Raw genomic sequence first — 15331 nt, 5'->3', positions numbered from 1 at the left:
GTAAGAATCGGGGAACTCTTCTCTTATCGGGACCGGCTTAATAAATGTATGCATGTGTATGTGTGTGCACGTGTATATATATGTGTGTGTGGATGTACGACATGTGTGTGTATACACACATACATTGTACTTACATAGGCTGTATAGTACGTACATACATATGCATACATGAACGTATACATCCATCCATATATGCATATATACATTTCTGAATCCGATCCAGTTAACAGAAAAGTACCGAAAAAGAAACTTAACGATATGTAAACACTATATAAACGACACGTAAAAGTAAGCGATATGTAAAAGTTTATACAACATACGTTTCTAATCTTATTTTTCTAGTTATTACTAGGACACTTAATTTAACGTTATAAAGGGTAATCTATGACTATTTTACAGTTTTTAGAATTATTATCATAAACGTCACATTTACATTAATGCATACATAAATTTGACTGACATTAAAAAAATAATCTATGTGCTAATTTATTCTGCTTTGAATATTCAAATGAATTTTTAAAATTGATGAATCTGAGTATTTCCTAGTAAAACTAGTTTTTCTTTATATAATTTGGCTTTCTGTAACACAAAATGTAAAATTTATTAAAATTTAATAACATGATTTACAGTGTTATTAACGTGCTAAAACAGATCAAAACCAACCGTCATCCAACATTTATCTCCAAACATTAAGAAAACTATCTTTTGAAACAGAAAAATATTTGTTGCTTTAAATTGTGGGTACATTATCTTTATTCATAAGATGTGACTTCTTAATGAAAAATTCGTTATTCTACTCAAGTAATATTCATTAGTGAAATATTCCATTTTCCATTTCAGTTCCCCCTTTAAATTCGGTATGAAAAATCTCTTCTCTGTTTCATATACAACTAAAGAGCATTAAAGAATATTTGTTCTTCATGTTGCTATATATTTCTATAAAAATGTATCACAAATTAAATCCAACTGTTTTTTCCTACCTGGAATGATGAGCGAAACCCATACTCCAAACAGAGCATGAACAATCTGTGCACAAAAGATTTCCATAACTTTTGAATTTCCCGCTTTCACAAGAGATTCTTTATGCGAATAAGTAAGTGATGGCCAGTTCACTGATACTGAACACAGACTTTTAGACACTTCATGTGTCCGTCTGCTTCCCGTCCATACTGCGCGCGGGTTGCCGTGATTTCAGGTGGCGCAGGTGTCAAAAGTTTCGAGACAAAAATACTGGAGAGAATATTCGGTATGAGTGCTCTGGCGGGAGCGGTCGTCAACCAACTAAACATTTTCCGGAAAATACTCCTTTCCCTAGTGCACTTTTATGCGCTGCCCACAACAACGCCCCCTGTGGCGGATCTCTGTCCTATGAAGCGTTCATGAATGAAGTAAGGTGTTAGGAAAATACAATTCCGTTTCAACATTTGGAGAGTTAGTTTGTTTAGCGAAGACTTGAAGAGACTGTAACTGTCCTTCTAGTTTGTCGGTTTCCTCTCTCTTCGCGTATCTCCCGTCTTGCTATCATTCTGTTTCTCACTTGCCTGCCTTCATTGTCTTCTTTATCTATTACGTGATGCACATCTCAGAAAGTATATATCTCTTTGTTTCTGCATTTTTCGTCTCTTGTTATCTGTCTCAGGCAAAAATAGCTTGATAAAATAATAAAATAATAAGATCGTAATATCATTAGTAATACCTTAAATAATAATAGTAATTGCTATTGAAACCTTCAAAAATAATAAAAATAGTAAAAGGATAGACGATTAGACAATATGCATCTTAAGAGATTCATGAATGTGTATCAGATATAAACTAATACGGTCAATATTATATAAATATTCTGTTCAAAAACCCAGTTTATCGATGTCAGTTCAACTGCAGAGCCTTAATTCCCTTTGTGCTAGCTTTAACATGTATCAATTAATGGTTCCCATATTGTCCACTAAGCTTATACTAAGGCTCACTAATAATTTCGTTCTATGTATTAGAACTTACTATACTTTTAAAAGCCCTTGCATGATTTACAGTGTTATTTTGATTCTGAAAATTATGCTAAAATTAAATTCATAATTATTTTAGGTCAATTGACTAAGACCAAATATACAAAGGCTACCTATTTAAAGGAAGGGCTGATACCGTGGATGATTTTCTAAAATAAACTATCTCGTATTTGCTTATTCTTTCAGGTCAATGCTAAATTGTCTTTTCTTTTATTGCTAATACATTGTTTCGATAATTAATTAGAGAATGCATTTTGAAAGAAACTATTTCTACAAAATCAAGAAAAATTCTGGGTTTCATATTTCAACGAAAATATCCATTTTGACCACTATCGAATGCTATTCAACGATATTTTTTCGTGACATCTGTAGTTAAGGACAGAATAAAGGACTTACCCACCCCCCAAAAAATAAAACTGATTTAAAATGTATTCAGAGTTTCATGAGTTCATGAGTTTTTTTGTGGTACGTACATAGGACTGCTATAACATGTAGTTGGGCACCTATTTTAGTTGCAATAGGCCGCCCCAAATGTATATAAATACATATATATATATATATATATATATATATATATATATATACCAACTTTGCTACACGGCTCAGTGAGGTCAGTTTTTCTATTCTTATATGTTGGTAAATTGTGCATTGTTTTGCTTTAAAAATGATGTTGCTTTAAAATTTATGTTGTTCTTATCTTTCGTTTAAGGTTTTTATGACTTTAGGTACTCTGTATGCAATAGTTATAGAATTATCAATAATTTAAAAGTTGTTTAAATGCGGCTAAACCTAATTTATTTTTTACCGTAGTAGCCGTATTTGTTTACATTTGAAACTTAGCAGCATAGTGAATTAAGCCTTTCTGCACCTTCAATGTCTCTTTACGGAGTGGGACCGAAAGGAAACTTTCAGTTCTATCCACCGAAAAAGTTGCGTTCTTGCCTGCTGGTCGAATTGCTTGGTTTTGCGTAGAAACTGAATTTTTAACTGTAAATCATCATATTTAACAGCTTTCATATCTTTCAATTTTGAATGAAAATATTTTGAGTTTTTATGTATTTTTGCTTTGTCGCAAAGTGAGAACTGAGTTAATTGAATGAGCAATATATCTCTAATGAAATTCGAGGAAATGAGTTTAAATGAAATGCAAGAAAAAATGTGTATAATTTAATATTTCGTACAAGGAAGTCATGTGGCGTACATATCAGATTTTTTGTAAATGTCCAAACATAAACTTTTTATATATGATGGAGTAAATACATGTTTATTTTCCATGATATTAGAATTTTTTAGCTTACTAGAAAAGCAGGGAAGATTGAAAAGTAATCTTGCACTGACAGTTATCTGAAATAATGTCAAAATTGTAACCACTAGATATTAGCTGTAGATTCTGTTTAAGTATTTTGATTTGTTTGAGATTTGTTTGAGATCTGATTTGTTTGAGAAATGAAATGTAGGTAGCTCTGCAGCAAAATTAAAATGATGGTATTTTGTATCAAGCAACAACTACAGGCATGGCGTTCGAATTACATTAATAAAAACTCATGTAATAGGAAGCAGTTATATGTCCATAGATTATAACTATGAACTGAAAGACTGATATCCGCAGTCTGTTTATGAAATGAAACTTAAAGATGACATGATGATAGTAATTTACTAATAAGTAACTGATAAAAAGTTCTTAAAATAAAACAAGAATACTGTATTTACGCCATTCTTTTATAAAGTTACTTTCACGACTTTTATTCCTCATGATTTTCACTAAACAATATTACAAGTTACATTAATTTTATGAGTTGAATTTATAAGAAAGTACTTCAGTTTTACTTATTAATTTTTTATTTTTATTTTATTTATTTATTTATTTATTTGCATTTACTTTACTTTAGTTTTGTTCATCTTTCCGATGGCTTGTTCTTCTTTTAGAGAAAAAGGGTTTTTTTTTAACATTTATTCTCAGCTTCAGAAGTGTGAATTCTCGTATGCATATTCTAAAAATTAAAAATACGTATAAACAGCATTGTTGTGTGACTAGAAAGAAGATCTTTAAATATAAAACTTAAATTGTGAATATGCTTCTCACATTTTTTTTCTAGTAAGGTAACAAAATTGCTGTTGTAACTAGCAAATGAATGTTTTACATTATATCATAAAGATATAGCATCATTAAGATCAAAATTGATTTTTAAAAATAAACAGAAGCTACGCTAAAAAAAAACCTTTTGATCAAAAATTGGGAATATTCTGTAGTTATTGTATTAGTAACCAGTAATAAACATTACAGCATGCATTTGAAATGTCGACATTCAAACTGTGATGCGGGCATCAATTCTTCTCTTTCATCAGGCAGTTTGTAGGTTTTAGAAAATACCACTAATCATAGATAAGACAGCATACTGACAATTAAGCTTTATGAATTTGATTAAATCTCTTCAAATTTTCTGTAATGTCACAAGCTTTCGAAATTCTTGAAGTATTTTACATAGTATTACGTGCTGTTGTGTCGTGAGTCGTATGTTACTGCTACAGAGAATGTCAAAGAATACAGATCAGCCGATTAATTAGTACGCTTTTCTGTTGCAGATGTAATTTTCCTTGAACATTGAGCAATCTTCTATCAACCACATACTGCGACCAGTTCATCAATTTAATGTGAGCTTGCTGTGGTCTATCTAGAAAGCGTTTTGCTTACTATAGGATTCTTACCATCATAGCGAACATCTTCATTGATAAAGTTAATATCCGTAAGTCCAGTATTGGCATATTTTAGGTTAAGAGTATATTAGTGAATAGTACATAAGCCCTTTATTTAATGCACTGTTTAAAGACTTCCGTTAGAGAAACGCCTTCACAGTAACTTTTTAATGATTTTGTTGGGGGGAATTTCGTTACCGCTAAAGCCTATTTTCACCATTTGGTTATTAGTACTGTTTATAATGTAGCTGACTGGAACTCTTAAAAAGAGATTCCCGAACATTTTTAGTAAAAACATTGCTCATAATATAATGTGTACTTCTGCATATATTACATTATGTGTATTTCTGTAAAATATATTATATTCATTCTGTAGAAAACAGAATACTACAATACGAACATTGATCTATGATATTCTATATTCGTATGTATAAATAACTAGCTGGGGATATAAACAGTGATAGAATAGAAATTATACCCACTCTTGTGATCCTGAGTAAGTAATGGCTTCATACCTTTATTAAATAATTTTTGAAATATTATAAAATTATATGCGTGTACATATGTGTATTCTAAAGTAATAATAAAATTTTATTTTTGCCAATTTAATTCTCAAAAAGTGTTTTATAAAAATGTAAATGATAAACAGAAGCTTAAGTAAAATTTTTGTCAGTATCCATATTGGAATATAATTGTTGTTCCGGTGATTGTGAACATGAGAAATAAAAAACAAACAATTTGTCTAAAACGTTTAAAAAACCATTTTTATGTGAAAATTTAAATACTGTTGGGTAAAACTAAATTTATGGTTTAAGTTTTGTCTACATGAAAATCTTGGCACAGTGTCAACCATCGTTGAAAGTGATAGAAATTTCCGATTATGATCAACAACTGTTATTATATATGCTTAATATCCAAGTTTTTCTATCTCTGCAAAAATGCGCTGAGGATATGAAAGAATAGGATGATTATGAAAACTTTCCCTGAGGATCCCAGCAAAATTAAATGAAATCAATTAACTTTAAAAAGGCATTTGGAATATTTTGTTGAAGTAGCAAGTTTTTTATTGCTTTGTGAAAACTTTTGTTTATTAAATTTTATTGTTTGATTAAAGGCATTTTGAAATATTATCTAAACTTTTCTTTTTATAAAAAGAATTTTTTGATAAAGATGCATTGAAATTTTGTTATTTAACCATGTTGTTAAGCATTCTATTTGAATGCATGCGCATTTGACCAAACATGGTATTTTACAATTTTGTTTTTCTTTATTTCCTATAATAATATATATTGAACTTGAACAGTTGTGATTATTATGTATACTGTTATGAATTATGCACCAGTCTCCCACCAAAATGCTAAAGATTAAAAGATTTTCTTCTAGGTACTGATTTAGCTTAGCATCAATCTGCCACAAAAATTGGAATTTGAGAAATTCTGTGCATTTTCTCTACCAAACTGGGAGTAAATTTCTGTTTCACTTATCATATTCATACTGTATCCTAATCTGTGCTTTTGCAGACACAATGTTAGTTTGTTGAATTTCTCAAAATCAAGAAAGATTTTTCCAAACTGGTAGTATTTTTAATAGCCGAAATGAAAAAAAAAAAAAAAAAAAAAAAAAAGTTCTACCAGGAAAAACGAACTTTGACTGTTTAAAAACATAAGTGATTATTTCTAGCCAATTAAAGTATGAGCTAAGTGTTATTTCTTCATACGCCATTTTGTTAGAATTAAATATGGTAGAATTTTAAATGATAGAATAACTAACATTCAGTTAAATTTTTAAATTTGCTATCAGTAATTCGTAGATGCATAAACTTCTTTCATAATTGGAAAGCATAACACAAAGATTTAAATTAAGTACTATTTTTTTAACTGTACAGTATAATTTATTGTTGTCAAGGGCAACAAATATTGCCAAATACTGTTAAGGTATATGCCTACATACAAAGCACTTTTTTTTTAATACATAAAATTTTTATTAAACACACATGTTTTTGAGTAAGATGGGATATAAAACTATGAATTTATATGGGATTTTATAAAACGTTTCATTAAGTTTTTAAATATAGACAATATTTAGTAAAATTTTAGTGAAAATTTTCATTTACGCCAGATCTTCTATAATAGATTCTAATGAATATACTTCAATAATGTTTACACAGTATATAAATAACATACTTACCTGTGTTCTGTAGCAAAAGATTTGCTGTACTTATAAAATCTTTTGAAATATTCCAAACTTAATACAAAAACTCAAAATTAAAACAAAAAAATCCTTTTTTCTTCAAAATACTGTCAATAAAATCAATAAATAAATACAAAGAGGTCATATTTTGCTACAAAACACAGCTAAACATGAATAAAACATTTTGGCAAAATTTCATTTCAGTATTCTAAATAAATTGAGAAATTAACGTAATCGCAATCAAAAGTAACGAAAAACATAATTTCTCACAAAATGCATTTAAAGATTTTAATACAGCACAAAAAGTTTTGTAGCCACTTTAGGCCTTTAAAACTCGCTGTATTTGTATGTTAGGCCCTCTTTTATTTCATTCTTAACTAAGTTTGACTTTCTTTTAGCATTTTTCTGGATAACTTTGTTGCTTGTAGAGATTGGCCTTTCGATTTCTTAATTCGCTGTTTCTCTATTCCCATGTAGCTTTCAAGCATAATAGGAATAATTTCTATTTCTTTATACCTGAAAATAGATAAAAGTCCTAAATATCTTGAATTAAATAATAATACAGCAATATGTGCACCTAAAAGCAATGTTTTCAGTTGGACAAAAGTTTCTTTAGGTAAAATACACCTCAAAAGGTTATTAAAACACTCATTATTGTTTTGAGTCTTCCCATATAGGCATTTTATCATGAAAGTGTCACACAGTGAAAGATGTGTTCCTTTTATAGCTTTTATATTGTTTAATAATTAGAAAATAGTTGTTTAAACTTATTGTTTACATTTTACGACCATTTAAATGCCAACTTCCGGCATCTAAAAATTCACTTCCGGTTTATTTTTTATACAATAACTTTTCTTCTACTTATCGTAAAAACAGAAATAAAGCATTTTTGGATACCTAAATGTATGGCGTATAAAATGAGTAAATAAAAAACATTTCGAAATTTTTGGCTAAAACGACGAATTTAGGGTAGGCACTTACCTTAACGACCTTTAAAAAGCATTATATTAGTGCCTGAGAGAAAAGGGCCTGTTATATAGGAAACAAATCAAGAAAATTGTGCAAAACTGACATTCTGAAATTTCTTGAATATTTTTACTAGTTGATTTTTCTTTTATTTAATCTAAACCTTATTTTTTATTTGAATAACTTTAACTTTTCACTTAATTTTGCAAAGGGTACTTTGCCGTTTTTCGTAATTATTTTAGGTAACTTTTAAGTGCTTATACATCAATACAGCAAAAACGTTTAATAAATTTAAATTAAATGTATATCATGCATCTTGGTAACTGCATATATCAGTGTCTTCTGCACCTTGTATCATATATCTTGTAACATCCTGCAATACGTGCCCTATGTTGTAAAATGTAACCCTGTGTGTTTTAATACGTTTTAACAAATACCGTATTTATGCGAATCTAATGTGCCATCGAATCTAATGCATCCCCATTTTAAAACTTAAAAAAAAAAAAAAAAAAAAAAAAAAAAAAAATCTGAAATTTTTCAGATTTTAAATTACGTCTAAAGGGGCGTTTTTTTAACGTTTTGAGTGTTACCTTTATTTATTAAATATCATGTTCTTTGCACTTAAACCATAAAATTCAGTTCAAGAGCAATATCGCAAAATAATGTTAAATTAAGCATATCTTTAGAATTTCCGATATACACAGTCTCGCGAGCTGGAGATAAAAGTATTTTTTTTTATATATAACGTTGCCATTTCTCGCTTTTAAAGCATTTAGTTTGTAAATCAAAAATTCGTTAAAGTTTTACAAAATATAAAATCTATAATAAAACAAATTCCAAATTTGGGATTTCAGATGCCCATATTCGCAGTAGGATTTCGTCATTCAAAATTCGAGGCTCTATGTACCATTGTTTTATCACAATGCGAGAAATAGACAATCATTTATGCAGATTTTTCATTATTTAATTTCTTCAAATATAATGCTGGACTCTAACATTTTGTGGCAACAGTTTGAAAAGTGAACCGACGTTTATGAGTCCGACGCAAAATCACAAAACGAAAACAATAGTCCTTCAGGGACAAAGCCCCTTTGGACTAATAATAAAAAAATTGTTTTTCGGCGAATGTAATGCGCATCAATGATATGAGGAATTTATTGAATCTTATTTTATACAACAATGGATTTGTATATAAACTATCAATTAATGGTATGATAATTTTATTTAAATTTAGATACGATATTTTATACAACAATGGATTTATACATAAAGTAGCAGAACATAGAATTAACATATTAGTGGGCTATTGTCATTTGAAACAATCATTGTTAATTAGCACTACCGTATATACGGTACCTATCGTAAAATATGAACATGAAATAAATCGTAACATTTCTATCCAGCTAACAGTTTCTACAATCAGTGATTAATAGTAAACGTCTTTATTCACTAATGTTTTCATCACTGGAATCCTCGCAGCTCTCTTCGTCAGAAGCAGATTCATTTCTTCTTTCCTTATCATCGTCATCGTCATCCTCGGCGTTCCAGAGCAAGTCATCGTCACTGCCATTCAATGAATTTGAAATGCAGCATTTCTTGAAAGATTTCACAATCATTGCTGCTTCGATGCTTTTCCAGGCAGCAGAAACCCAGTGTGCAACAATGTGCGGTGCAGCACGCTTAATTTTTCCTGTCGGGGTCAATACACGGTTTGGCTCACAAAACCATTTTTCGTACTCCGCCTGAACGTACCCCTTAAAAGGTTTATTTATACTAACGTCCAGGGGTTGTAACACAGACGTCATCCCTCCAGGAATGATAACAAGATCACTGCCTAGGCTGTGCATCTTCTTTTTTACGTCGTCGGTGAGATGACCACGAAATGCGTCCAGACAAAGCATTGATGGTGGATTAGAGAGCCCACCGAGACGGCGTTTCCATACATTTCGGAGCCAATCAAGCATTAATGATTCCGTCATCCACCCCTTCTCTTGGTTTCGAATCAGGACATCATCTGGGAACAGCTTTTCATTCGGGGTTTTAGGGCATGTTTTCCGTTTGAAGATTAAGAAAGGGGGAAGTTTGCACCCGTCTGCTGTTATTGCCAGCATCACTGTTACGCGTTGTTTTTCACATCCCGAAGTTTTGATGATAACTTCCTTAGTCCCCTTCTCCGTAATGGTGTAGTTACGAGGCATATCAAACCAAATTGCCGTCTCGTCAGCGTTGCCAATTTGCCCCATTGAAAAATTCTTTTCCTTCCGAAGTGTGATGACATACCGCTGAAATGTTAGTAGTTTTCCCTTAAAATCTGGAGGAAGTTTTTGGCATATTGTTGTACGGCGTCTTAGAGATAAACCAATCCGCTTCATAAACCGATCCACCCAACCACGGCTAGCCTTAAACTCTTGTTTCCCACATTATTACAATAATTATAAACATGAGACTATTCGGTATTCCAAGAACTTCAGCCTCCTCTTTTGCTTTATTTCTTATGGTGTCACTAGTCACAGGTTGTCCATTCTTCCTCCTTTCACGTACAAATTCCAAAACTTTTTCTTCAATTTTAGGGTGTCTTCCTTTGCGAGCACCAGTGAATTTCTTTCTACTAGCTTTAGTTGCAAACAGCGCCAATTTTTGTTGCCGCCACAAGCGAACATTGCTCTCAGCTACGTTGAACTCTCTTCCTGCCTTTCTATTGCCATTTTTTTTTCAGCATAAAGAATTACTTTACGTTTGAAAGTAGCATCATATGACATTCTTCTCTGTTTGCCCTCCATTTCGTGACTGCGTACTCTGCAGTTTGTATCCTCTATGCAATAATGTGTCAACGATAAATGTAACGGTAAATGTAGTCGAGAAATTTGGTTGAAGTCATCGCCGAACTTTGCACTCGAATCTAATGCGCACCCCAATTTTGAATACTACATTTGGCCAAAAACGATGCGCATTAGATTCGCGTAAATACGGTATATCGTATCATCCTGTAATATGTGTCATATACCTCGTGGCATTCTTTAATATGCATTATGTATAATGTATCTTGGTATCTGCCTATATTAGTATCTTCTGCACCTTGTATCATATATCTTGCAACATCCTGCAATACGTAACCTATGTTGTAAAATGTAACCTTGTATTTTTTTAACAAATATCTCGTATTATCCTGTAGTATATGTCATATTTCTCGTATCATCCTGTAATGTGTATCATATATCTCATATCATCCTTTAAAATGTAACCTATTTTTGAACCTTCTGTTCTTAAGTATGTGTATGTCACCTCATGCATGTCCGTATATTTGTCACCTTACGTATCTACTGCGTCTTACGTTCTACGCATCAGGCATCCTGGTATCTGCCAATATTTGTATCTTCTGCATATTGTAACATATATCAGGCATAATCCTGTATCATGCATCTTATTTCGCGCCCCTTCTACCATGTATCCTGGCACTTATATCACTCTGCACCTCTTATCATGTATCTTGACATCTGCATATATCTTTATCCACAGCATATTGTATCATATATCTCGCGACATCCTGTAACATGTAACTTATTCTGCATCTATATATCTTATATTCTTAAGTATGTGTACGTCACCCAATGTGTGTCACCTTAGACATGTTCTTATGAATGTCCCCTTATACACTCATGCACCCCATGTTCTTTCGTAACATGTATTTAGGCATCTGAATATATATGTATCTTCTGCACAGTCTATCTGTTGCCACCGTATGTTCTTATATATCATGTATCTGAGCAATAGATAAAGGTGGACGTGGCGCTATACCGATTAACCGTATTGGTAGACGGACGTGAAGGATGCGACGGAGGACGTGGTGCCTACGTCCTCCGTCGCAAGTCTCATGTTTATAATTATTGTAATACAAATATTAATATCATTTCAAGATGACAGTAATAAAGGTAAATTAAATTTTCAGTTTAAATTCTCAGAATATAAGTTTCTGATTTGTATTAGTAACTATGTGTGTAACTGCTCCAGTCTTCGTTTTATAACTTCAAACTGCTGAAATATTCAAAATATTCAATTTTTAATCTGTTTCATTTTTAAAATATGTTATTACAAAAAGTTGCATTTCTGAAAATTTCCTATTCCACTTTCTTAGCTAACAGCGGTTTTTGCAATCATGACATTATATCAGTAGTTCGCAATGGCATCAGTAGTGGCCCCTGGCGGGCATCGAAATTTTATAGGAAGTCAATGAAGATCTGGGCATTGACAGCCGAATTTGCAGTAGCAATTAATCAGCATGGTCAAGATTCCATTGATTCCAAAAAAGCATATGTATGCTAAATTTCAGATTTTAAAAGTCATACAAGAGTAATATCCCAAAATAAAAATTGTTACCGAACCAACATTGCCTTTTTCGTCTTCTAACAGAGTATAAGTAGGCTTGAGTCAAGTCAGCAATTTACTGTGGGAAACAAGAAACAGGTTGAATATTTCTGATGGAATTGATATAAGAATTACGCAGTTTTATGCCAAATATCAAATTTTCAACAAATATATTCAAATGACTGCTGTATATATGTGTGCTTTCTGAGATTTATTATTTGAAATACTCTTGAATGTGAACCTGCAAAATGCTTTTTGTTAATATTATAAGTAATTGTTAATATCACACATGCTTTACAAGTAAATTTATCTTATTTATTTCATACAATTAAAGTTTTCAAGTTAGAAATAATGTTATTGATATATATCCTGCTTCTATATGAGAATAATAATTCTAACATGTTTAATCAATCATCTAAAGTTAATCAATCAATAAATTACATTAATTTAAATAAAAAATAAAAAATATATTAATGTTTTGTAAGTTTTCAGAGGTAAAGTAGGATGAAGCTTGAAAATATATAATGATAATTTAGCCTCTTTCTTTTATTTATGAAATGTTTCTTTGTGTAAATAAAAAAACATCTGATGTGGACATCGCATGACTTCCTTGTACGACGTATTAAATTATACATATTTTTGGCTGCCTCTCATTTAAACTTAGTTCATCGAATTTAATTAGAGATATACAGTGGATGGACAAAAATATGGAAACACCTTGTTAAAGGCATGTTTGAAAAGAAAGATTAATTTTAATGAAATATGTAGGTGGCGCTAGCATTTTTGACTACTGACGCTACCTATACAACTTCGTAAATGTGCTAAACAGTTCAGTTGTTGTCGGAGTACTGTTATGTGAGGTTGTCATTGCATTATGTCAGAGTTAACAGACTTCGAACGTGGGCAAATTGTTGGAGCACGTATGGTAGGTGCTTCCGTAAGCAAGGTAGCCGAGGTGTTTAGTGTTTCAAGAGGTACTGTATCGAAGATTTATTCCGCATATTTGAAAAGCGGAAAAACATCATCTGCTAAATCACAGCGCGGACGAAAGTGTGTCCTGAGTGATCGTGACAGATGATCATTAAGGGAAATTGTGACGAAAAATAAGAAGACCACAGCTGCAAAAGTTACTGCTGAAATGAATGTTGTGTTACCGAACCCTGTGAGTACCAAAACAATTAGAAGGGAGCTTCATAAACAGGAAATTGCTGGCCGTGCTGCAATTGAGAAGCCACTCGTCAGTGATGCTAATGCCCGTAACAGGAAAAGGTGGTGTTTAAGTCATAAAGCCTGGACTATAGAGCAGTGGAAGCGAGTAATATGGTCTGTCGAGTCTTCTTTCACATTGTTTCCCACTTCTGGCCGAGTTTACGTCTGGAGAACGCCATCTCAAGCCTATAATACAGACTGCTTGTTGCCAAGAGTGAAACATGGCGGGGGTTCTGTTATGGTTTGGGCAGCCATATCGTGGTTCTCTGCTAGCCCCATGATAACTGTGTCAGGGCACATGACTGCCAAGACTTATGTGAACATTTTGGCCGATCAAGTTCATCCCATGGTACAAACTTTGTTCCCCGATGGTGATGGTGTCTTCCAAGACGACAAATCCCCTGTTCACACAGCTCACATTGTCCAGGACTGGTTTTCTGAGCACGAGGATGAGTTGTCCCATCTCCCCTGGCCACCACAGTCACCAGACCTGAATACTATCGAACCTTTGTGGTCTACATTGGAACGGAAAGTGAGTTCTCGTTATCCACCGCCAACATCATTATCTGAATTTGCCACCGTTTTGCAAGAAGAATGGTATAATATTCCCTTGACAAACATACAGGAACTGTATTTATCCATTCCGAGAAGACTGCAAGCTGTTTTGGATGCCAACGGGTTTCCTACACTATATTAAGCAAAGAAACATGTTTTTTTAAAGGTGTTTCCATATTTTTGTCCAACCCCTGTATTTCTCATTCAATTAATTCAGTCCTCACTTTGCTGCTAGGCCAAAAATGCACAAAAAATAACTTCATTAAAAAATTCGAAACACAGGGGAAAATGTAAAATACTAAATACATTTAAAACAATTAAAAAACAATTTTTACATTTAAAATTAGAGTTTCTACGCAAAAACAAGCAGTTCGACCATCGGGCCAGAAAGCAGATTTTTCGATGCAAACAACTAAAAGTTTATTTATGGTCCCACTCAGCACAAAGACGCTGAAGGTGCGGAAACTGACGTAATTCATGATTTTGCTAAGTCTCAAATGTAAATAAATATGGCTGCTCTGTTAGTCTTAGCCACACTTAAATAACGTTTAAATTGTTGAAATTCTACAACTATTGCGTGCAGAATAACTAAAGGCATAGAAAACCTTAACCGGAACATAAGAACGATATAACTCTATCATTTTTAAAGCAAAAAATGCATAGGGTCATAATGGAAATTTTCGTTGAGATATGATGCTCGAAATGTTTCGCGATTACAATACTTTCTTTACTTCCTATAAGGAATAATACGTATGTTTGCATTTGAAGAATTGTAAACTTCTTTATTACATACTACAACTTGACTACCTTTCGATTACCATGTGAGCAATGAATCGAATTTGAAGAAATTACTAGAAATAAATTTTATCACGGATTCCAAAAGCTCATCTGTCAATCTTCTTCTTTTCTTATTAATTTTCAGCTGTGAAAAAACGCTGTTCACACATAAATTTATTCTCAAACATAGTGATTGTTCTTAGTGTAAAAATTTGTGACTGAAGCTATTTATTTTTTCATCAGTACGGATAAAACTTAATACAATCAAATCTGTATTATGAAATATTTGAGCGAATTTTATATCATACTGCAAACTAATTAGTTTATAGATTTTTTGATTCGTTATTCATGTTCGTTTTTAAAGGTAATGATGCTAATGAAGACTTAAACTAAAAATAACAAAATTTTGAAATCTTTGCAATACCGTATTTTGCCAAATAACATAATTGAGATGTCTTAAAGAGCTTTCAGTTTGAGACTATTGGAACAAGCGATTATCAGGATAGAGAAGGTAAGTGGTAAACGCATTACGACGAGACTCATTCACATTTGGCTAGGAATCCATTATTCAGTATTAA

The 15331-nt window shown here is 32.1% G+C and overlaps 1 protein-coding gene across 2 annotated transcripts in view; it reads right to left on the bottom strand.

Annotated features, from left to right (window-relative positions):
• Positions 1–1278, bottom strand: part of LOC118202801 (lachesin-like) — a 653202-nt gene extending 651924 nt beyond the window's left edge. For both annotated transcript variants that reach the window (XM_085815596.1, XM_085815597.1), the window contains exon 1: positions 981–1278. In XM_085815596.1, the coding sequence (XP_085671722.1) occupies positions 981–1047 (67 nt within the window). In that variant the 5' untranslated portion in view covers positions 1048–1278. The remainder of the gene's footprint in view (positions 1–980) is intronic.
• Between the last annotated feature and the right edge of the window lie 14053 nt (positions 1279–15331).

The sequence above is a fragment of the Stegodyphus dumicola genome, chromosome 4 (assembly GCF_044657685.1).
Source record: "Stegodyphus dumicola isolate Sdum_Otavi_A_Nest chromosome 4, ASM4465768v1".
Lineage (NCBI taxonomy): Eukaryota > Metazoa > Arthropoda > Arachnida > Araneae > Eresidae > Stegodyphus > Stegodyphus dumicola.
The sequence above is the reverse complement of the archived record's forward strand: the minus strand, read 5'-3'. Positions and strand labels throughout refer to the sequence as shown.